Source organism: Tenrec ecaudatus, chromosome 6 (genome assembly GCF_050624435.1).
Source record: "Tenrec ecaudatus isolate mTenEca1 chromosome 6, mTenEca1.hap1, whole genome shotgun sequence".
Classification (NCBI taxonomy): domain Eukaryota; kingdom Metazoa; phylum Chordata; class Mammalia; order Afrosoricida; family Tenrecidae; genus Tenrec; species Tenrec ecaudatus.
This window is the reverse complement of record NC_134535.1, coordinates 30,172,123-30,195,254: the sequence shown is the minus strand read 5'-3', so window position 1 is coordinate 30,195,254 and position 23,132 is coordinate 30,172,123. Positions and strand designations below refer to the sequence as shown.

Below are 23,132 nucleotides of genomic sequence, written 5' to 3'. Positions count from 1 at the left end.
CTTGCCTTTCAATTTTTCAGTAAGACATAAAATGCCCCCTATAAAATAATCTGAATGTTCTCCTGCTTATAAAGAGGTAGGAATAAGTGTTGTAAATGCATAGCGTATCATCTGTTAGGTGAGCTAGGAAACAACTTGCAACATTGTGTTCTTCCCTGTAGCATAGTCCCTAATGGCACCATCAGCTAGATGACACTCTGCGGCACTCATCCTGAGAAGGAAACGGCATCCTTTGTATTTTTAGCCATTCTGTAAATATAAATTGAGCACAGGTATGGTCTTTGCTCTAATGAAGATGACATTTTGTTGGGAAAAACAATAAGCCACTGAACAGAAATGTCCAGATAGTGCTAATAAACTCGGAGCAAAGAACTGCGTAAAATAAGAGATGATCATATTAAGTTACATTTCGAATGGAACATTACAATGGAATGCCTGATCAGGTGCCATGTAAATTGTTGTCTTTTGACCAGAAGAAGCTATCCAGCTAAGGTTCATGGAAAGTAGCTTTCCTGGCAAGGAGACTAGTTGTCTAAAGCTTTCGGGCAGTTGAGGCTTGCTATGTTTAAAGAATGGAGAGACTTAATGGCTGGAGAATTATTGTAGAATTAGGTTGTAGATGAGGTAGACAGGAGCAAGACAAATCAGAGTTTGAAAGGCTGGCTAATGAGTTTAGATTTTATTATAGGTGCAGTTGGAAGCTATGGAAAGTTTTTAAACAGCTGAGAGACATATTTGACTTACACTTTTTAAAGGTCACTCTACTTTGATGGGGTGTTGGAAAGCAGGGTGAAAACAGCGAAACTAGTTAGTTGGCTGCTGTCCTGGTCCCAGCAAGAGTTGGGCTACTTGTAGTCCTAAAGAAAGATGGCCAGTGGGATTTATTTTAGGATTGGGATTAAGGAATTTAGGAATAGAATGAGGGGAGGGAGAAAGATAAATTGGGGATGATTCTGGATGTTTATTTAAAAAACTGGATAGCGTCTTTAAAGAGACCAAAGTCGTGGGAGGTTATGTTTTGCTCAGTGATGTTTGAAACGTGGGCTTCTTAGAGGACAGTTACTGTGTTGAGTAAGTGTCTTGGCCTCTTACTTTTCTTACTCATACAATGATCTACAGCACACAGCAATAGCCTCTTCTACCTTTAAGTCTCCAAGCTGAGTGGAGATTTTATTTTAAGACATTCAATGGCAGTAACAAGAACAAGTTTTACTGAGAGCGATAGTAAGGGGAAGTGAGCTCTGGTGGCGGACTCACAGATGCCCACCTCCAGGTGCTTTCTGACCATCCTCTTGGAAGAAACGAGAATCTGTTTGATTTCCTTGAAGCCCTTAAAACTCAGCTTCTAAGCTTTATTATTTAGGTGGATGCATGTGAAAGATGATTAGAGGTGAATTTTTGTATTAGTAGGTTTTCACATTTTAATTCAACATAATATATTGTGTTTACTTAGAATAAGACCTGACAATTATTCTGGATTAAAGTAATATTTTTCTTTTTTAAAATAGCAAAAGCAGACATGTGTTGATTTAAATTCTACATCTATGTATTTGGTAAGCGGAGGCCTCAATAAAACTGTTAATATTTGGGATTTAAAATCAAAGCGAGTTCATCGATCTCTTAAGGTAAGCCCCTTGTTCTGGTGTTGGTGTTTGTTTTTCTTAGTTGCACAGACTCTTTAGTTAGCCAACCTTTTCTTGGATTTCTGTTTTTTGGTGGTGTGTGTATGCGTGTGTGTATGTGTGAGGTTAAGTCCACAAGTATTACTTGAAGGTCATAGAAACCTTTATTAAACAAAAATAGCAAAATGTGAAGTGATTCTTTCTTGACATAGCCTCCATGTGGGTTTGTATACTTCTGAAGGCAATGTTTCCATTGATTATGTCAGATGGATCTTGACTCACAACAGAGTAGCAGAAAGTGTTTACTTATATTTTATTAACTATGCAGATGTTTATCAGAACCAACTGGGTAACATGGAGATGAGTGAGAATTCTAGAACACTTCTTTGTGACCTTCAAATGGACTAAAGGTAGTCCTTAGAACAGACTAAGGGGATATTGCATGGTTTAAAATCAGGAAAGGTGTGTGTCAGGGTTGTATCCCTTTATTGTACTTACTCAGTCTGAATGCTGAGAAAATAGTCTTAGAAGATGGACCATATTAAGAAGAACGCAGTATTGTGATTAGGGGAAGGTTATTATAAACTTGTGATACGTGGATGATACAACTTTGTTTACTGAAAGCAAGAGGACTTGAAGTAGTTGTAGATGACATCAAGGACTACAACCTTCAGTTAGGATTACACCTCAATCAAGCCATACTCTCCTAGACCAACAACACTCAACATCTTGGTAATTGGAGCAAAGATTGAAGTTTTCAAGGATTTCAGTTTGCTTGGGCCCACCTTAATTCATACGGAAGTAGCGGTTAGATCAGGCAATGTGTTGCATTGGGTACATCTGCTGCATAACACTTCTTTAAAGTGTTGAAGACCAGAGATGTCACCCAGAGGACTGAGAGGCACCCAACCTGGGGCACAGGTGTTTTCAAATGCCTCATATGCATGTGAAAGTTGGCAAATGAATAAGAAAGATTGCAGCCTAACCCTATGATTGCTTAAAATAGTGCCTTTGGAAGTTCATTGTTTTAAGTTTTAGCAAGGAAGTTAAAGAGTTTTAACTTTAAAATCTCAGCTTGGGTAAGTATAATTGAAAAGTTATCAAGTAATTGAGTTCTTTTTATATGGCAGCCACTGTGCTTAACATATGCTTGCTCTGCTTATCTCAACACCTCTGCAAAGCAGATAGTAAGTAGTATTTGTGTGCACAGACAGGGAGAATGAGGCTCAGAGATGTGTAAAAAAAACTTGTTCAACATCAAGTAACTAGTAAGTAGTAACAACAAGTAACTAGTAAGTGCTAGAGTTATGATACAAACTCATGTTTCCATTGTTAGTCATTAAAATTAACAGATATCTTAATGAAGACTACTTAGAGTGGTAGACCAAAAACCAAATCAATTTTGACTTCTAGTGACTATAAAGGACAGATATGCCACATGGGATTTCCCAGGTTGGAATCTACGTAAGCAAGCTGCTACATTTTTCTGCCATGGAGAAGCGGATGGGTTCAGACCATCAGTGCTTAGCCATGGTGCCACCTGGGCTCCTAGGGTGCGCTGGCCTTCAAACTGGAAAGTTGGTAATTCAAAATTTTTTTTCCTCCTTGGGAAAAAGATGCGACAGACTGCTGCCATAAAGATTACAGCCTTGGAAACCCATTGGGGCAGCTGTAGCACTACTTTGGGTTGGAATGGCCTTTGAGTAGGGAGTAGCTCACAGAATTGAGAAGAGATTGGAAGTCTGAGGCCAGTTGTCTCACTGTCTCATTTTCGGGAGCTTCACTTACTCCCCTCTTTCCGTACTGTATCGCAAGGTTGTAATCCCGGTTTCAGACTCAGCTTTCCCAATTACTCCAGTTGGTGGTTTCTTTTCTCGTTGTTTGAAATTCTTGGTACACTTCATTCTTCAGTTCATTCAGCTAAATATTTGCCCAACTAATTGAGCAGAGACAACCGTACCTTTCCATGTGAGCTCTCCTTACAAGCTTCTCTCGCACGAAAGGTGCCCCGTTTCTGGCACTTGTTTGAGGTTTTGTAAATGTATGCCGAAGGACTGATTTTCCATAGTGGAAATAATGAAAGCATGTGCCTCGTTACGAAGTTAGAATAATGTAACGAACCCCATGTTGTTAATTTCCCCAATGGGAATGCTGCACAAGACATTGCAAGTCCACTTTTCGTCTAATATTTTTTTCCTCAGGATAACATTTCTGTTTTTGATAAAGAAAAATAACAAAATGTAAAAAAATCTCCTCAAATGCTTGAAGAACTACTTGATGAAGTTACAGAATAAGTAGAGTAAAATACTCTGCCCTCCATAAAGCATCCTCTGCCAGCTCAGTTCCTGGTGATAGGTCCTTCCCTATTCTCTGACACCGGCACCTCCCACTCACTTAGCGTTTGCTCTGTTTCATGTTCATGGAAACATCCTGTCTTTATTCAACTATAACACTCTGAAGGACAGGCCCTCTCATAACAACCAGCTCTCATTTATTGTTAAACTTGGCAGTTGAAGGGAATTCTTTAAGGTAGACAAAATTACCTATCAGAAGTCTCCTGGGAAACTCTCTGCGTGTCTGGCTATTACTGCAAGTATCAATAAGAAGTTCACTCTCCTGGAAAGTCGTCTTACTTGAGTCATTTTTTCTCTCTAGGTTGTTAGAAGAAACCGCCAAAGTAAATATTAGCCTGACAACAATGTTTGGTATTTACCAAATGTGAAAATGGGGCTTCTTGAGTGAAGCATATGTGATGCTCTATATACTTTTCATTTCTCTCTTTCAGGATCATAAAGACGAAGTAACTTGTGTAACTTATAATTGGAATGATTGCTATGTTGCTTCTGGATCTCTGAGTGGTGAAATAATTTTGCACAGTGTAACCACTAATTTATCTAGCACTCCATTTGGCCATGGTAATAACCAGGTATGGTATGGGTTTATTTAAATCAAAGTTGATAAGTTGTAATTTGAATTTTTTTACTGGACTGACAGTGAACATGTTTTTCTTTTTCATTTAAAAATGTTCTAAATTTACATTTAGATTACTTGGGAAACTTAACAGCTTGCTATTTTTTAATGGTAGTATTGTCAAATGTTTAAATAGCAAGCTAATTTATTCTAGATAATGGTGCTTGTATAAGTTTAATTTATGCCTTTGAATAGTAGCCACATCTCTCTTAGAACATAACTATATAACAATATGAGTGATTGCTCTTAGCCTAAATTTGGATATTCATCTTTCTTTGTCATTACTACTATAAAATGTTATACAGTTTGAATTCTCTCTTCTATGAATCTGGACATAGGTAATTTCTTATATTTTACTTATGATATAATAATGTATATTGAGTATAATAGAGAATTATTTAGGGAAACTTTATAAAAGAAATTTAGATTTTTTTCTTTACAAAACCAAAAAATTTTAAAATAATGAAATCAGTGTCTCAAGCACTCTAATATTTGGCTTACTTTGTATGTAATTCTCTACAGAAATTTACGATGAAGTGCATGTCATTTTAAAAATCATTTTATTGGGGCTCATACAACTCTTATCACAATCCATACATACATCAATTGAGTAAAGCACCCTTATACATTCGTTGCCCTCATCATTCTCAAAATTTGCCTTCCGCTTGAGTTCCTGGAATCAGCTCATTTTCCTTTTTTCCCTCCCCCTGAAGTGCATGTCTTTTTAATCTTATTGTAATTATGTTGAGCTCAGTATGTAATTACTCTGCCCATCATTGGAGAAAACATGGTCGATCTTTATTTTGGACAGCAGATTTTAAAATCACTATTTCACTGTTATTTAAGGAAAATGTACGGCTTATTAAAGATGTATTGTAAAAAGTCTTCAAGTTTCATGTGAGTTAGGAAAATAGAGACATATACTGTGATACGGTAATATAAATATTAATGTATTTATTAATAGCATATATAAAACAGTCTTCTGGTGATTCAGGACAGAAATGAGGAAAGTATCTGACTATGAATAAAGTAGGCAAAATTGAAGAAAGGATGACTTCTGGTGGGTCTGAGTTTTTTTCTTTTTTTCTCATATTTGTTATCGTGATGTAGCCTAGCTCCTGTCATGCTAATTTGTGTGAGGAGTTGCTGGGTTGTGCAAACAGTTAATACACTACTTGGCAAACCGCAAGGTTGGAGGTTTAGATTCGCCTTAGACAGCTTGGAAGCAAGTCTTAGTGGTTTCCTTCCCCAAACTGACCCATTGGGGGTTCTGTGCTCAGAACCCTGCTCTGATGCGCATGGAGTCCCAGTGAGTAGGAGTAGGAGCTAGCTCCGCAGCAGGGGTATTTTTGGGGGCATTTTTTTTAACACTTGTGTTACTATTTCCTCTTTACATGTCCACATTAGTTGGAACCATGTCTTGTTTCTTTGTTTTTAGCCTATTATTATCCAGCTTAGTGCCCATGGCATAGGTACCGCATAATTCTGTGAACGGATGAATGCATTTCAAGATGACAAAGATTTTAATAGGCTAATGCAGAACTTTGGAAGAGGGTGTTTCATATGGAGAAAACCACATGAACAAAAACAAGCAGAGAGGAAAGTGCATGGTTTTGATTTGGGCATCATTGTGAGAAAAGATTGGAAAGGTCTGTATGAGCACAGTGGTCCGGGACTTTGAATGCTGAACTAAGGATTGACTTCTGTTTGGGAAGGCATTTAGAGAATCGATCAAGTTTGGATTTGTTGAATGTCGAAATCGTGAATACGTGGAATACGTGAACCATGGAGAAGCCATTAAAAGTGCTCTCGTTTTGTTTCACTGATGCAGATAAGTGATTCATCTCAGCAGTGAGCTTTACTGTTGTCATTAAGTCAGAAATTATATTTTGTTTTTGCTCTTTGTTTTATACCTGTTTATATTTTAATAATTGATATATTAAATCTAAGCCTCCAACTTTGGAAGTATTGTGAAAAAAGGTCATTAAGTGCTCAAATGGATAGCCTTTTAAGGAAAAAAGCAATACTTTATTTGTTATATTAGAATGATGAGAGATTCTGAGCTGATTTCAAGTCTTAGGCATCAATTTTTTGTCCTATCTTGGTAGCATTTTCTAATTGGAAGCATACATGAAAGAGCCATTTCTGAAAATATTAGGTTTGGCTATAGGTCTAGGCTTAGTGCGTAAAAGATTAATTTTTTAAAAAAATGAAGTATAACTTACATATAATAGAAGTATATGTACCTTAAGTTTTTTGTTTGTTGAATGTTAGAATCATAGAATCTTTGAACTTTGCAATAGCTTTTAAAAATATTCTCACTTCGTTTCACGGCTGCGGAGTATTTTGATGCATGCTTTGCATGCATACTCCTCTATAACTACTACCAATCTCAAGATAACAGAGCTTTCCCAGCACAGAGGAAGACTCTCTGCTACTCTTTCCAGTCAGGACCCTGTATTTTTTAAAAGGAATTCTACTTCTCTGGATTATTTTTTTTCAGTCATCATTGCATCCTAAATTCATTCATTTTCATGAAAATATTTCATACTATTTTAGTTCACCTGTTTCCCACTTACGGACTGTCTTGTTAAACTGACCTTTCGGGTGTGTGACAAGTTGGAAACAGTCATCAAATGGACGGTCTGATGGTCTGGGCCCATGAGGCTCGTGACCAGGCCCAGCCAGGGTTTCCACTCGTGACTACTGAGAACCATGTGTAGGAGGCTCCAGCCCCAGCTGGGAACCCTACCCAGAGTGAACAGAGGCATTACCCAACCACCGTGTCCCCTTAACCCCTGAGAGCGCCACGGTGGTGGGGAAGTGGAACTTGCCACACTACATACATCCCCAGATATCTTAGGGCCAGCAGCTGACTGGAGAGTGAGAAGTGGGGAGTGAGGAAGGGGACATTGTCTCTGAAGACAAGAATGTTCCCTGACTCTCCTATAAATAACCACCTTGGTTTCGGGACAGAGCCATGTCACTAGGTGAGTAGCGGGTATGCTGTATAGCGGTCGACAGCTAATTTTGTGTGTAGTGGATGGAAGGAGCCCTGGCAGCACTGTTGGAAGCTGTGGTTTAAATATACCAGCTGCTCCCACAGAGAGAAACAGGCGTCTCTGGTCCCATAAGATTTACTGCTTGGAAGTCCTTGGGTTCAGCTTGATGCTTGTGTGTGTATGTTTTATGGTTCCTGGTCATTTGGATCGTGTCTACCTTTTTAACTATTATGGATAGAGCTACCATGGTTCTTATCCAAGTCTTTTTGTGGACATTTGTTTTCTGATCTTGCGTAAATATCCAGGAGTGGAATTCTGGGCCCACGAGTGGGCAAAGGGAACCCTGGCGTGCAGTGGTTAGGCTCACCAGAAGGAGGCTTTTTTCCCTGCCTTGTGGTCCTGTGAAAGTCCTGGCAATGTGCTTCCATAAATGTTCAGATTTAGAAAATTATCTGTGATGGTTTTGTCCTGTTACATGGTATTTCTTGTGAGTTTTAGTGGCACCTAATGACATCTCATCCTTACGTAAAAATAGACCAAGAAACATTTTAAAAGGTGACCTATGGTTAACTATTTGATGACTAGCCAACGTGGCTTTAACTCAACGGTGGCATCTCAGGAGAAAAGCCTGACAATCTGCTTTCAAAACAGAATGTAATTTTACCTTCTGGTTTAGGAAAATAAAGCTCAACATGCTATGTCTTCTCAGCATCTGAACTAGGCCTTCCTGTGTGTGCTGCCTCCAGCTTGGGGAGTGTGCCTCTCTATGGGGTCATCTGGTATTGCATCTCCTGATAACTCCTTCCTCTTTGGGGAAGCACTATGGCTAAGGCACTTAGGTAGCTGGGTCCACTTGGGTACGTTACTGAACTCTCAAGCTTCCCTTTTCTTATTTATCTGGTAGGAATGGCAATACAATTTCAGTGGGGTTTTCTCTGAGGATGCATGTTTGACACAGTGCCTAATGTGGTAAGAGATCAATGAATGCTCCCTACTGCCAAGAGCTATTAGTGAATAACCTATCAATTCATTTAAAACTGCTCCTTTGATTTACTTCCCCAAATGGGAACAACTTTGGGTTCAATTCAATCCCTCCAAGCCCCCTCTAGTTTGCCAGTTGTACCTGAACTTTGCAGCGCTCTGGTGGTGCAATAACTGAGTGCTTGACTGCTAACTGGAAGGAAGGCAGCTTGAACCTAGCCAGCATGCACCCCAGGGGCCTCACAGGAGAAGTACTTTGCAGTCTGCGTCCATAGAGATTCTGCGTAGGAGGAAGCCCTGTGGACTGTTCCACTCGGCCACATAGGGCCATGAGTCGAAATCAAGTCCGCAGCACCTAACAGCAGGAAGGGCTGCGATCACATTGGATTTGCGACTAATGTACATGAGGACAGCATTGGAGGGGGAGTGTAATGCAGTAGGTTATTTTCTTTCCTTTTCCTGGGAAAATGGCTGTGTGTTATTTTGCACAGTCTGTTTTTCTCTGATAAGTTATACCATTAAAACAGAATCTTTGAATTGGTAGATACCAATATGTGCATAGGATGCAGTCCTAATTCTCTTAGTACGGAAAGCCACAGTTTCCATGTTTCTAAAGATTTATATTTCCCTTTTCCAGACAGCCCAATTTAAAGCTTTGGAGCATTTTCTCCTACCTCTTTCTAAAAGCTCTATCGCTATGGCTTATTTTACCTATTGTTAATCAATAGCATAGATTCACTTTTTGAGAATTCAATTTATTAAATGTTTATTAAGATTTCCTAACATTCATTTAAGGTTTCTAGTATATTGCAAATTTGTTTCATAAATTAAAAATTTAGTCTGTCAAAAAATGGGATGGATATAACTGAATTCAACCCATTTTCTATGTTGATCAGTTTTACTATACATGGGGTTTGGATTATTTAAAAAATTTAGAGGTAGGACACATTTAATGATGAAGTTATTTACGTATTTTCATTTCTATTTTTGTTTCTCTGAACAATCAAGAACTTGAAATCTTTAACAATGATCAAATTGGTTTCTTAGTCAAAGTGACAAAGCCACGGCGGCTCACTGCATCTGCATCATGCTAAATTTCGTAGTGGAAATGAGACTGCCTGAATATATTTAGAATTGTACTTTGAAATGTGTGCGCTGAATTGAAGCTATTAGTTCTGTGCGGATCACAGGTCTTCCTGCGGGGAGAAAGAGCTTTGCTGCTTCTGCAGAACTGCCAGGGCTGACAGACTTCGTAGAGTCTAATTGCGTGTCACTGTTTGGCAAGTTCAGCAGCTCAGGCTTAACAGTTAGGTTAACCTGTGTTGCCTTTCTCAAAAATGAAGCCTTTTACGAAGTGGTTAAAATGTTGGATACCATCAAGGTTTTTAGCATCTAGCAACCTAATAGGACAGAGTCGAACTGCCCCACGGGGTTTTCTAGACTGTAATCTTGAGGGAGACTGATGGCCAGGTATTTTCTTCTGTGGAGCCCCAGCCTTTGGGTTTGCAACCAAGTGCTTAATCATTTCCCCCCCAAGGTTTTATTGGTTCTTTAGTTCAGAAATTATCTTTAACTGTCGCAGGCTTTTGTAAAAATTTAATGGTAACAGTTCCATATATGAAATACATGTACTAATGTTGAAATTTTTTTGTTTATGAGTATATTTTATTAATACTAATAAGTCTACTTGGGACAGACATGTGGTAAATGTAAATAGTTATTACATTTTGAAAATGAATGATATCATCAAGAGGGTTTCTTCATTGGTCTACTTGGTTGACCTAGTTAGGAATATACCTGGGTTTTGGCACTCAAAAGTTTGATTGAATACAAAGCTTTGTATCTGGAGTAGTGGTGTCCTTTTGTTGAATAGAAGACCACAACAATGTTGGTGTAAAATATTTGCATGACAGCATGTCCTTTCCACCACTTGTGAGTTTGCCATGCTTGGTGGTTTGTGTGTTGCTATGACGCCACATGCTCTGCTCCCTGTGTTAAAAATACTGACGGTGTCGCCACTGATGGAATGATTTCAGTGGCGTTTCCAGATTAAGACACAATAGGATGAAGATTTCGGCAATCTACACTTTAAAGGAGAAAAAACAATTGGCCAGTGATCAGCCAGTGAATAGTCACAGATCATTGTCTTGCATAGTGCTAGAAGATGAAATCCTCAAAGTAGGACACAGGGAGAGCTGCCTCCTCGAAGTAGAACCAGCGTCAGTGACCTGGAGTAAAGCATTTACAGGCTTCATTTGCTCTCGTGGGGAGAACAAACTGCCGTGCGCGTCCAGTAACAATTGCAATGTGGAAAGTGCGCAGTGTGAGACTAGGAAAAGTGGACATTATCAAAAATGAAACAGAGCTGAGACTAGGTAGACGTTCTCACTGCCGTCATGTCAGTGCTGACTCACAGCAACGCCCCTCAGGGTTTCCAACTCTATAACGGTTTGTAGGAGTAGGAAACCCAGTCTTTCTTCCCCGGGGTTGCTAGTGGTTTTGATCGGCTGCTCATGCCGATTGGAGCCCAACACCTACCCAGTAATGAATAGAAATGCACTTGTATTGACCTTTATGAGTCAGACAATCATGTGGTCTACCACTCTCCTGGGAATAACAAATTGAAGGGGACATTGCTGTTAGTGATAGGATAATATCCATGTGCCTATAACGAAGACCCATCAGTACAACTATTACTCAAGTTTATGTACCAACCATTAATGTTAACGATAAAGAAATTGAAGATTTTACAGCTGAAGTCTGAACTTGTTGAAACTTACATCAGGATGCATTAATAATTACTGGTGCTTGGAATGTGAAAGTTGTAAACCAAGGTAATGAATCAATAGTTGAGAAATAATGGCCTTGGTGATAGCAAGGAAGCTAGAGATTGTGTGGTAGAATTATGCAAGACCAATAACTTTTTGTCTCCATCATAGAGACTATCCAAATCCGTCTTGGGAGAAGTACAGCCGTAATGCTGCTTAGAATGAAGCATGGCAAGACTTCATCCCATATATATACTTTGAAAATGTTATCAGGAGAGATTAGTCCTTTTAGAAGGACATCGTGCTTTGTAAAGTAGAGGAAGATCTTCAGCAAGATGAACTGACACCGTGGCAGCAACAATGGCTCAGACAGGAACAATTATGAGGCTGGTGCAGGACCAGGTAGTTTCCTTTCTATTGTACCTGTGGTCAGAACTGACTCCACTGCATCTGAAAACAACAATGTACATGGACTTCACAGTACAGAATTCTCCAGAATCAAATTGAGTCCGTATGTGTAAAGAGACTAGCGAGAAGCTTAATCTCAGAACAAGGCTGAGGGCAAACAGTTGAACAGACTGTCCATTGTGCATGTGCAAGTTCAGCTTGAAGATGAGGAAAAGTAAAACAAGTTCATTAGGACAAACATACTACCCTGGGTGTATCCCACCTGGATTTAGAGACTATCTCCAGAATAGATTTGACACTTTGGACGCTAATCACCAAAGACAGATGAGTAGTGGAATGACATCAAGGATGCCGACAGCAAAAAGTCATTAAAAAGACAGGAAAGAAAGAAAATACCAGAGTGAATGTCAGCAGAGACTGAAACTTGCTCTAGAATGTAGGATCTGAATGGAAAAAATGCTGAAATATAAGCTCAGAGATTTCAAAAGACAACTTGAGAAGACAGTAAAGTGTTGTGGTTATAAAGTGCAGATATTTGGAGTTAAAAAACTAAACATGCTGGACGGACAGAAGAAAAACTTCAAACCTAAAGTTATAATATTGAAGGCTGCTATCGATGGTTAATTATTGAATGATTTAAGAATCATCAAAAAGAAGAAGATGGAGAGGTTATCGAGAGAGCTACTTTACCGAGAATTAGCATTCAGCTATTTCAAGAGGTAGCAGATGATCAAGGATCAGTGGTCGAAGTGGTGCAGAAGTTCAAGCTGAGCTGAAGGGATTGTCAAAAAACAGAGCTACAAGAATTGAAGAATACCTACTGAGATTTTAAAAATCATTTATTGTCATATGATTCACATGTACAATTAAATCAGTCTTATTAAGAATCATCACCACAATCAATTTCAGAATATTTTCTTCTTTCTTGTATACATTTTTGTTAGTTCCTCATTTCCTCCATCCTCCTCACCTTGGTGATTATTAAACTAGTTACTGTTTCTATAGATTTACTTATCCTGGATTTCAGAAACAGAAAATCATACAAAACATACAGTAACAATGACAAAACAAAAAAGAAACCTCAGTAGAAAACAATGCAGAATGTATTTAAAAAGCTGGAACTTTAAAATGTGTCAAAAGGGCGACCAGATGATAAGGTGTTACAGTTTAACCTAGCCACATTTGTCATAATTGACTGTACAATCTTGTCTGACTGGATGGCGAGACTGTGCACATGGTCAGAGGGGATTAACTGGAGGCTTAATCCACATGGCGAGCCTGCAAATGGCTTTTGGGCTTCCATTGTCATCCGTAGCTTTCTGCAAACTGGGTGTGCACAACTTAAGCTTTTATACAGTTCTTTGGATTTAGGTTTTAGTATTGACAATCCTTACAGGATCACACAGGCTAGTGTGCTTTGTCCCTGTGGACTCAATTGGTGTCTCATTTAGATGGCTGCTTGATTTAAGACAAGCCTGTAAGACCCTAGACCAGTGGTTCTCAACCTTCCTAATGCCACGACCCTTTAATACAGTTCCTCATGTTGTGGTGACCCCCAACCATAAAGTTATTTTCATTGCTACTTCATAACTAATTTTATTACTGATATGAATCATAATGTAAACATCTGATTTGCAGAATCTATTTTCATTGTTACAAGTTAAACATAATGAAAGCATAGTGATTAGTCACAAAAACAATATACAATTACATATTGAGAAATATTTATTTCTAATAATAAATAAATGAAATTTTGTCTTCAACCATGGGGTAGCATGGGTAACGGTCTTAATATAACAACAGTACACTACATTGCTACATTTTACAAGAGTGTGCATAAAAAGCCAACGTCAGTGCAAAGGTTGAGATAGCTTCTTTCTGACCAGATGAGAAATTCTCGGGGAAGTCTTTGCAATAACACAACAAAGATCATCATCTATAACAAGTCTACTTCTGTATTTTGACTCGATAACCAACAAGCTGGAATGCCTTGTTTCACAAAGATATGTCGTTGGAAATGGAAGAAGAAGGCGCAACACAGCCTCATAACGGAATATGACTGCCAACACTTGATCCAGAATTTTGTAAGTGGCATTGTAGAGAAATCAGTTCTCACTGCATAGCTGTTCATAAGTTCAATGAACCCCTCTTGTGCTGTCTCAGGAACATCCTCAACTTTGACTGTGAATGCTCTTCTGGCAAGTGCAGATGGATGTCAGGTAGACTTGGAAAGTACGATGAAATTTCGTCTGCAAGCATGTGCAAGTGTTCTTTCACAGAAATTATCATCCTAATCCTTTTGTCTGGTTCAATGTCATGTTCCTCAAAGAAAGCAGATAAGGTAGACAACATGTACATTTTATTTTCATCCAATTTTTTTTTTTTTTGCCAAAGCTGAAGTTTCATTTGGAATGATGGGGTCTTTTCAGACAAATGGAGGCATGTTGCATTTGGTCCTTGCAGTGCTATTTAACTCATTCAAGATGGCAAAGATGGCAACCAAGTAAGCTATTTTCTGCAGCTCACTCTTATCAATGTAAAGTGCTTTGAATTGTGGTCTTGCTTTCTTATTAAAAACATTTTGAGTTCCTCACAAAGCTCAAAAACACATTTTAAAACTTTGCTTCTCAACAACCTCAGTGTGAAATAGCAGAGCATTGTTCGGCGCATCTAACCTTTGCATAGTTGCTAAAATAGTCAACTATTTAAAGTGCTCGCCTGTACAAAATTGACAGAACTTATGACGTGTTTCATTACTTTCTGTAACTCTTGTGGCAGTGTGTTCGTTGTTAATATTTGCTGATGAATCATACAGTGAGTTCTAGTGAATTTTGGTGACTCCTTCAGTACCAAACGTTGAAATCCAGATCGACATCCTAGCATAGCTGGAGCACCATCTGTGCAAACACCACAAGCCTTTTCCAAAGAGATCTTATGCTCTTTCAGAAATGAACCAACTGTGTCAAATACATCACATGCAGTAGTTGCAGAAAAACCTCATGTTTGCAAAAAGAACCTCATGTTTAAAGGTGCCATAATTAACATGTCTCATGTAAACCAGTAACTGAACAGTTTGCAATATCTGTAGATTTCATCAAGCTGGATGCTAAATATTGGAAGTGGAGCAGATTTAATTTCCTGGATTACCTGATCAAGATTATCAGCAGATATGTCATCTAGTCTTATGTGGACAGTGTCGTTAGATAAGGAAATTGCACTCAAATTTGTCTTCAGTCATAACTCGAACAATGTCTTTGGCCGCTGGCAACAGTAAATCCTCAGCAATGGTGTGAGGTTTCATAGCTCTAGCGATTTTTGAGTGCCACCAAATATGAAATTTCATTGGCTGCTACATTTTGTTTGTGGTACTTGCTACCAGTGTCAGGTTTGGCTTTGTTGAGTTCATCAGCTTTGCTTCTAAAATAGTTGGTATCCTTGCCAGCAAAGCTCAGATGCGTGCTATAGCATTTTAGATTGTTCAGCTTCATAAATGTGGCTGATAGAACTTCACAGCAAATAACACATTACAGTTTCTCAATTCTTGCTGTAATTATTGAGGTAAAACCATACTGCAAAAAAATCCTCAGTATATATATATTTTTCTTAACCTTCTTCTTTACACGATCCATTTTTATGGGATGATTTGCTAATGAAAATAATAAATAGAAATAGCTTTAATAATACAAAAGATGACACATGGCATAGTTCAGTCAATACAGTTCATTAAAGTTTCCTATGATTTACTATTCTCTGTGTTGTATTTTTACATACCTGTTACTATCACAAGGGGACAGCATTCAGTTTGACCACAGCTGAATATAAAAAGACCAATCAGCATCCAGGTTAAGTTCCCATGGTACAGATTTTTTTGCAGTAGTTGATGATTTTACAGTGCATGATTTTACATTTATCCAGTAATTGTAATTCATGAAGTGTCATTTTATCTCCAGTCCTGCTGCTTGCAACACAAATAGCTGCTTTTAGCAGAGTAGTTGCTTATTACACAGTAGCTGCTTTCTACACAGTAGCTGCTCTCTAATTAGTCGCTGCTCTCTACATACGTGTGACTGGTCTGCAGAAGTACATTATGGTGCCAACCCTATCACATGTACCTGTATTTGTATGGCTGGTATGTGATGGGTTGGCACGATGATGTCATCACGCTGGATACTTGTATGTGGGCGTATCTGCATGTGGGCAGACTCTCCTGGAGACAGAGGAGTGGTGTCATGGTTCCTAAGACCATCGGAAATAATGTGTTTTCCGATGGTCTTAGGTGACCCCTGTGAAAGGGTGGTTCAACCCCCCAAAGGGGTCGTGACCCACAGATTGAGAACCACTGTCCTAGACTATTCTTCCTGATAGCTGGGCACCATCTAGTTTCTTCCCACTTTGTTATAGCTTCCATTATCTTCTGTGATCTTTGCATGAGTGAAAATAGGGCCATGTCATAAGGACTAATTGTTCTTAGATTAGAGATGGAATTAAATATGATCCCCAAATCCATTCCTATAGCTATGGCTAATATATGTTTCTGGTTTACTTGAGACATTGTTATTATTTTATGATAGAGAACATTATGAATCATCCCCTTGGGGCACACTGTGATTCTACTGATAAGGTATAGAACTTAAAACACTGTTGATAAAAGGAAATCATGCAAGTATAGGCCAGCTTTTCAGAACATAACACATGAATTTTGACTTATCCAGAGTAAAAGCTGGACACTCTTTGCAAACACTGGGATTTGGTGATAGGGTGAGAGGTTCAATAACTCTTATTCACAAAGGCAGATCCATGCCTACCAGACTAATGCATGTCATAAGAAAGTAAGGAGAACATTAACAAGTAGTGGTAGTCACTGGCCACCATTCACTGGGCACCCTCAAAGCAAGAGATTTAAACCAAAGTCCAATAGCCACCAATTCTTTAATCTTGGAATAGCAGTCAGTTAATGCTCACAAACTATGTTTCAGCCTTTGCTCCAAGGGATTATGTCAGTTTTTAAAATATGCTACAGGTAAGTTTGAGATAAAGCACAGTTTGCTGAGCAATGTTTTGACAAACAGATGCAACTCTGTCAGTACTCACTTGTCTGTGCCAAGAACTTTGGAAGACGGCCTGGCCAAGCAACTGGAAGAGATGCATACTCAAGTGTGTTTCAAAGAAAAGTGTTCTAGGAGAATGTGGAAATTATTGAACAATATCACTAGGGTCACATGTAGGTAAAATTTTGCTGAAGATAATTCTAAAACAGTTGCAGCAGTACATCACAGGGACTGCCAGAGAGTTAGATTCAGAAAAGGACTTGGAATAAGGAATATCAACGTGATGTGAAATGGAACTTGGTTGAAACCAGAAAATACCAGAGAGATATTTACTTGTGCTTTATTGACTGTAAGAGTTATTGGACTGTGTGGATCCTAGCAAATTATGGATAACTGGAATTATTAAACATGGATAAAATTATGGAATTACAGAGCACTTAACTGAGCTCATGAAGAACCTTTACTTAGAACAAGAGACAGTTGTATGGATAGCACAAGTGGATACTGCATGATTTAAGAATTAGGAAATATGTATGTCAGGGTTGTATCCCCTCTCTGTACGTAATTTCTATGTGACCAAGAATTCCATGAAGCTGATCTATGTGAATAAGAACTCGGCATCAGAAGTGGAGGAAGTCTCAAACAACCTACAATACAACCTTGTTTGCTGAAAGGGAAGAGAAGAGGACTGGAGTCCTTGCTGACAAAGACTACAGCGTTCAGAATGTATTGTACCTGAATGTAAAGAAAACAAAAATCCCACAACTGGAGCAACAGATAGTAGCATCATGATAAACAGAAAAGTTTGAAACTGTCAAGGATTTCATTTTACTTGGATCCACAATTAGTGCTCCTGGAAGCAGCAACCAAGAAACAAATGGTGCATTATATTGGGCAAATCAACACAAAATGTATTTTAAGTATCAGAGAGCAAAGATGTCCCTTTGGGCACTAAATTGTGCCTGACTCAAACCTTTCATTTGGTTCATGTCTGGACCATGGATGAGGAGGGATCGTCAAGTTGGATTGGCATGATACCTCCACAGTGTGTTCACAGTCACAGCAGAACAAAAGTGTGACTGGTTCATGACTGGGTATGGTTTGGGCTGTTGTGCGTGGGTTGCCATGAGTGCAACTAACTGAATAGCACCAAGCACCAAAATGGCTTTGATTTCCTCAACATACTTACTTAGTGTTTGTGGAGACTTGCCTAGCTGCCCATTTATTGTGGTCTTGAACAATTTCACAGCTGACATGTAAGTATAAAATACTCGATATATATTCTTAAAGTGTAACTTTTCCTTCTGTTTTCTCCCCGTACAAGTCTTTAGTGGGAAGTTATTTGGAAGTATTTGTGCTTTTATATTTTCTTATTCAAGTGCCATTGTTTACCTGAACTTTTATTGATTATTTCAAAGTCTTCACATTTGTTATTACAAGCATTGTTAGTATTCATTTGAGAACTATATCTCTGACCCTTTTGATTTTTTTCCCTGTGGTTGTATGGACTCGTCAATCTATTTGGAGATTTGTATTTTTCCCCCGTGAGGAACATAGATGTGTTAGCTGCTTTGCCTGGTCTCAAATGTGAGCTGGTGCTGTATTCTTTCTGTTGAAGTCACTCATTCTTTTTTCCCCCCAGTGTCTAAGCACTTATTTTTCCTTGAAGTCCAGTAATTTTAGTAGGCTATGTCTTAGTATTGCTCACGTTGAGTTGCTATTCTTGGGGACATGGCATATTCATTTAATAAGTAGTTTTAGATATTTTTTGGCAGTGTTTTTCTGTTGGTAGTGATTTTTAAAAATATAGTTGTGCCTCCCCCCTTACCTTTAGTTTTTGGTTTTCTTGTTAAATCTTCTTAAGGTACCTTCAGCGGTTTATCACTATTTTTGAAATTGTTTTCATAGTTTTATTCCTTATTTTTTGATTAAAATGAAATTTTACTTATTTTCTCTTAGCTATTTATGTGCCATTAACTGCTGTACTTGTATTCCTTCTAATTGAGCTGTCATTTTTGAAAAACCTTTTTTTATATCTATTTTTCCCCAAGATCTGAAATCTCATTTATGAGTTTTCTAATTCTGATTTATGTTGCTTTTTCATGCCTCGTATCATTTTATTATCTGTTTTATCATCTTTGATGAAAGTGTTTCTGGTGTATTTCCTAGTCATGGGGATGCTAGATTTTGTTCCTTGATAATTTTGGTTTTATAATAACTTTCTGTGGGATTTGTTGGTGACAGAGGTGTTGTTCAGAGTTGCTTTTCTAACTTCACAAAGGTCCCGCATCTGTTGTCTTCTGGTAGTATTAAAAAACAACAACTTGCTTTCCGAGGTTCCCTGACTTTTTGCCTCCTTCATTTCCATAGATACCTTCTTCCTTCTGCTATGTTGTACCCATCCTATTTGGGAGGTGTCCTGGTTGACCAGCTTGGGTGAATTTTCACTGTTTTAGCTCCTGTTCTGAAATAGCTCACTATGATTGTGAATACCTTTAAGCTGTTTTGGAGATCTGTTGTCTCAGACCTGGTTTCCCTCTGCTTCTTCTACAGAGACAATAATACCATTGGAAAACTTGTGCTTGTCTTGTTTATTTTGTCCATGGGTGTTTGGGGGCTTGTGGAGCTACCTCATCATCTAGCTTTATAGTAAATGTTGTCCATGGGATTTGGGTTTTGTTTTCTAGTTTGCTATCTGTAAACATACATATGCACATCATGTCAGGTCCCCAAGACCAGGTTTGCTGATTCATTAGGACTCACAGGGCTCTGTGTATAGTTAAACTCATGGCTGTGGTTGACGAAGGTGAAAGAATACAAAGCAAAATCAGCAAAGAGAAAGTGAACATGAGACAAAGTCTGAAGGAAAGAGGTACAAATTCACAGGACTCTTCCCTCACAGGAGAGGAAAACTGGTCAGCAATTCTGGAAAGAGATAATTAATGCCTTGAATAAAATACTGGAAGTCATGAGGTGGGAGAGGGAGTCAAAAGGATATTAGATACACTTTATGGATACCTTTTTTCTCTTTTTTTATGGATACTTTAGGGAGCACTGCAACACTAAGAAAACATGAAAGAAAGAAAAAACGTGGATATATATCCTTCTCATTTCTGGGAAGGGAAAGCTTTTCTAAACATAAGATCAGAATTATGAGTCACTGAAGACAAGTTTGATGAAGTTGTCATTAGGTGCCATTGAGTCAGTTCTGATTCATAGCAGCCCGATGTACAACAGAGCAGAAGACTTGTTACCATCTGCACAGTTCTTGCTTTGTCTGAGCCTGTGGGAGCAGCCCCTGCCCCCATGTTTCATTAATGGTCTTCCTCTTTCTTTGCTGACTTTCCACTGTGTCAAGTGTGCTGTTCTCCAGCGAATGGTTCCTCCTGATGAGGTAGATGTCCACAGTACATTAAATGAAGCCTTGCCAGCCTTCCTTTTAAGGAACATTCTGGCTGTACTTCTTCCAAGACAGATTTGTTTGTTTTTCTGGCAGTCTGTAGTATATTTTATTCTTTTCCAACACTATAAAAAGGAAAACAATTTCTCATCTTTATTCATTGTCCAACTTTCCATGCTTATGAGGTGACTGAAGATACCATGCATGGCTAGTTCTCCAGGTGACAGCTTTGCGTTTCAGCACTTTAAAGAGATCTTTTGCTGCAGATTTTCTCAATACAGTATGTCATATTGATTTATTGACTTTTGACTTGTTTCCTTGGGCATGGAATGTGGATCCAAAGAAGATTAGGCAATGAAAGTTAAATATATAAAAACTGAAAACATGACAAAGATCAAGACAAAATAATCCTAAAATATAAAACTAAGGGGACAATATTTAATCTATGACAGTGTTAATGCTTTCATATTAAATGAAGAGCAAATTAGAAAAAAAAATCTTAATAGGCCAATAGGAAACAAGAAATGTAAATTAATGGGTAACTCACAAAGGAAGGAAGACAAATAGTTTCTAGTATTTTTTTAGCCATGAATCTTTAAAGCATGAAAAATGAAATACAAACTCTCATAAATTAGCAATTTTTAAAAAATGACACTAATCAGGGTCCTCGGCAATTGCATATTACCTAAATTTCTAACATTAGGAAATTATTTAGATAAATTGATATAAACATGCCTTCATATATTATGCAGCTATTAAAGTCATGTAGTGGAAGATATTACTGACAGCTGTTGATTATACTGAAGTATGATCTTGGGGTCTCTCTTGATACCCTGCATACACACAGGAAACACCTTAAAAGCTAGCCCCCCAAATGATAACTTAGATTTCTCAAGGTGGGGGGATGATGGATTGTTTTTCTTTGTTTTGTGATTTCTTTTTCCCTCACATAATTAAAAGTAAGATCCCTGGCCTTGCTACCTGTTTGTGTAAATAAGTTTTGTAAGTTTGTGTAAATAAGGAGTGTGGCCATGCGTATTTGGTTGTGAATTGCTTATAACTGTTTGGGCAGTACAGCTGCCTAAAGTACTTATTACTTGACCTTTGAAGAAAACACTTGCAGGCCTTGATGTATGTTGTCAAGATGGCTACAACTCCTAGACATTTTATATATAACAAGTCCCCCAGGCCTGTACGATCCTCCTCTGATCTGTAGAGGGCATTTATATATTTTTATTCTTAGAAACAACCCTCTCTGGAAATTGTCCGTATACAACAATGTGTGATAAGTACAGGGATGATAAAAATACTGTACTCAGTACTGGAAAAATTATTTCTCTGTAAGCTTCTTGACTGTATATTTTTTCCTTTAGAAATAGCTTGAATATGGGATAAAGGGCTTATCTTTGTCCCAAAGAATGATGGTAGGTTTGAACCACTGACCTTATGCTTAGCAGCCCAGTGCTTTGCCCGCTGCACTACTGGGCTCCTATGTAGATCTCAAGAATTTTTGTCATATAGGTTCAAAGAATTTAAAGCAATCTATAGAAGCTAGGTTTTGACTTAAGAGATGCAGTTAAAATCTTATGAAGTTCTATTTTATAAAATAATAAGTTCCTCTGCTATATTCAAACAAAATATGGATATTTTAAGGACATTTAAAAATTTGAAGTAGCTAAGCATCTGGATTTTATGAACTTACGATAGCTATGATGCTATTTTTAAGCTCTATTTGCTTATTTAATCCAAATTTAAATCATATGAAAGAATCATAACTGTACAAACTCATAAAGAGCTGTAGAAATCTCTTTAAAATTGAAGCATTGTCTTCGGTTGAATAGATTGGTATATGACCAGAATTTAAATTCTAATTATAAGTAACTAAAGAACTATGTCTTTTATATAGTTAAGAGCCATGTGGTTTTTTCAAGAGTCTATTCAAATGTGTATTTTGTCTTTTTTCATCATCAAAAAGGAAACTAAACCAACGTTTTTTCCTTATACCTTGGTGAAATGAAATCAAGGAGCCAAATTTAATAGAGGTCCACTATAATTATGTTACCTTACTTATGTGGTGGTGGTTATTGTGTGCCATTGAGTCAGTTCTAATTTACAGTGACAGAAGTACCCCCATAGGGTTTCCTAGTCTGAAATCTTTATGGGAGCAGATTGTGAGATGTCTTGACCTGTAGAGCAGATAGTGGGCTCAAACCTCCAGCCTTTGACTTAACATTATGCCTGCGGGGCCCCTCCCTATAAAGGCCTCCAAAGGAACAAATTCACTGCCATCAAGTTGTTGCCAACTCACTGTGACCCTATAGGACAGAGTAGAACTGTCCCTGTGGGTTTCCAAGACTGTAAACATTTTAATTAACTTACTTAGCCATTCATTTATTAACAGTTTTATTGGCACTTTGTCTACATATCAGTTGTACAATTATTCTTAGACTGTAAATCTTTAGGGGAGTAAAAAGTCTCATCTTTCTCCAGGAGAGGAGCTGGTGACTTTGAACGATGAACCCACTATTCCATCAGACCTCCTGTCTTAAACATTTTGTTGTTGGGGACTTGAATACATTATTTTGAAACATCTTAGAAGTAAATAGGATATGTTTTTTTTTTTTAATCTAAGGGCTCAAATCCTTTTGGAGGGTGCTTAAATTAGATAAAGTACAAAAACACCTTCAAAGATGACTTTTGTATTCTGTGATATTTTTAATCATGGACCTACCTATGTAAAGCTTGGGAACCCTCGGAGGGCACTAGCTATAAAGCCAATGTTTTAAAGCCACTAGCCACTCTGTGAAAGGAAGGCGAGGCTGCCTGGTCCTGTAAAGATTTACAGGAAACCCTGTAGAGGAGGGCTATGAGACAGAATCTGCTTGATGGTAGTTGGTTTGGGTTTTGAGAGATGGTAAATAGCTACTTACTAC

At 38.1% G+C, this 23,132-nt stretch overlaps 1 protein-coding gene across 1 annotated transcript in view; it reads left to right on the top strand.

Moving 5' to 3' along the window:
• The window catches only part of NEDD1 (NEDD1 gamma-tubulin ring complex targeting factor), a 54,975-nt gene that overhangs the window by 9,683 nt on the left and 22,160 nt on the right, over positions 1–23,132 (top strand). Inside the window, exons 4-5 of the mRNA XM_075551143.1 lie at positions 1,509–1,625; positions 4,408–4,548. Coding sequence (XP_075407258.1) covers positions 1,509–1,625; positions 4,408–4,548 — 258 coding nt within the window. The remainder of the gene's footprint in view (positions 1–1,508; positions 1,626–4,407; positions 4,549–23,132) is intronic.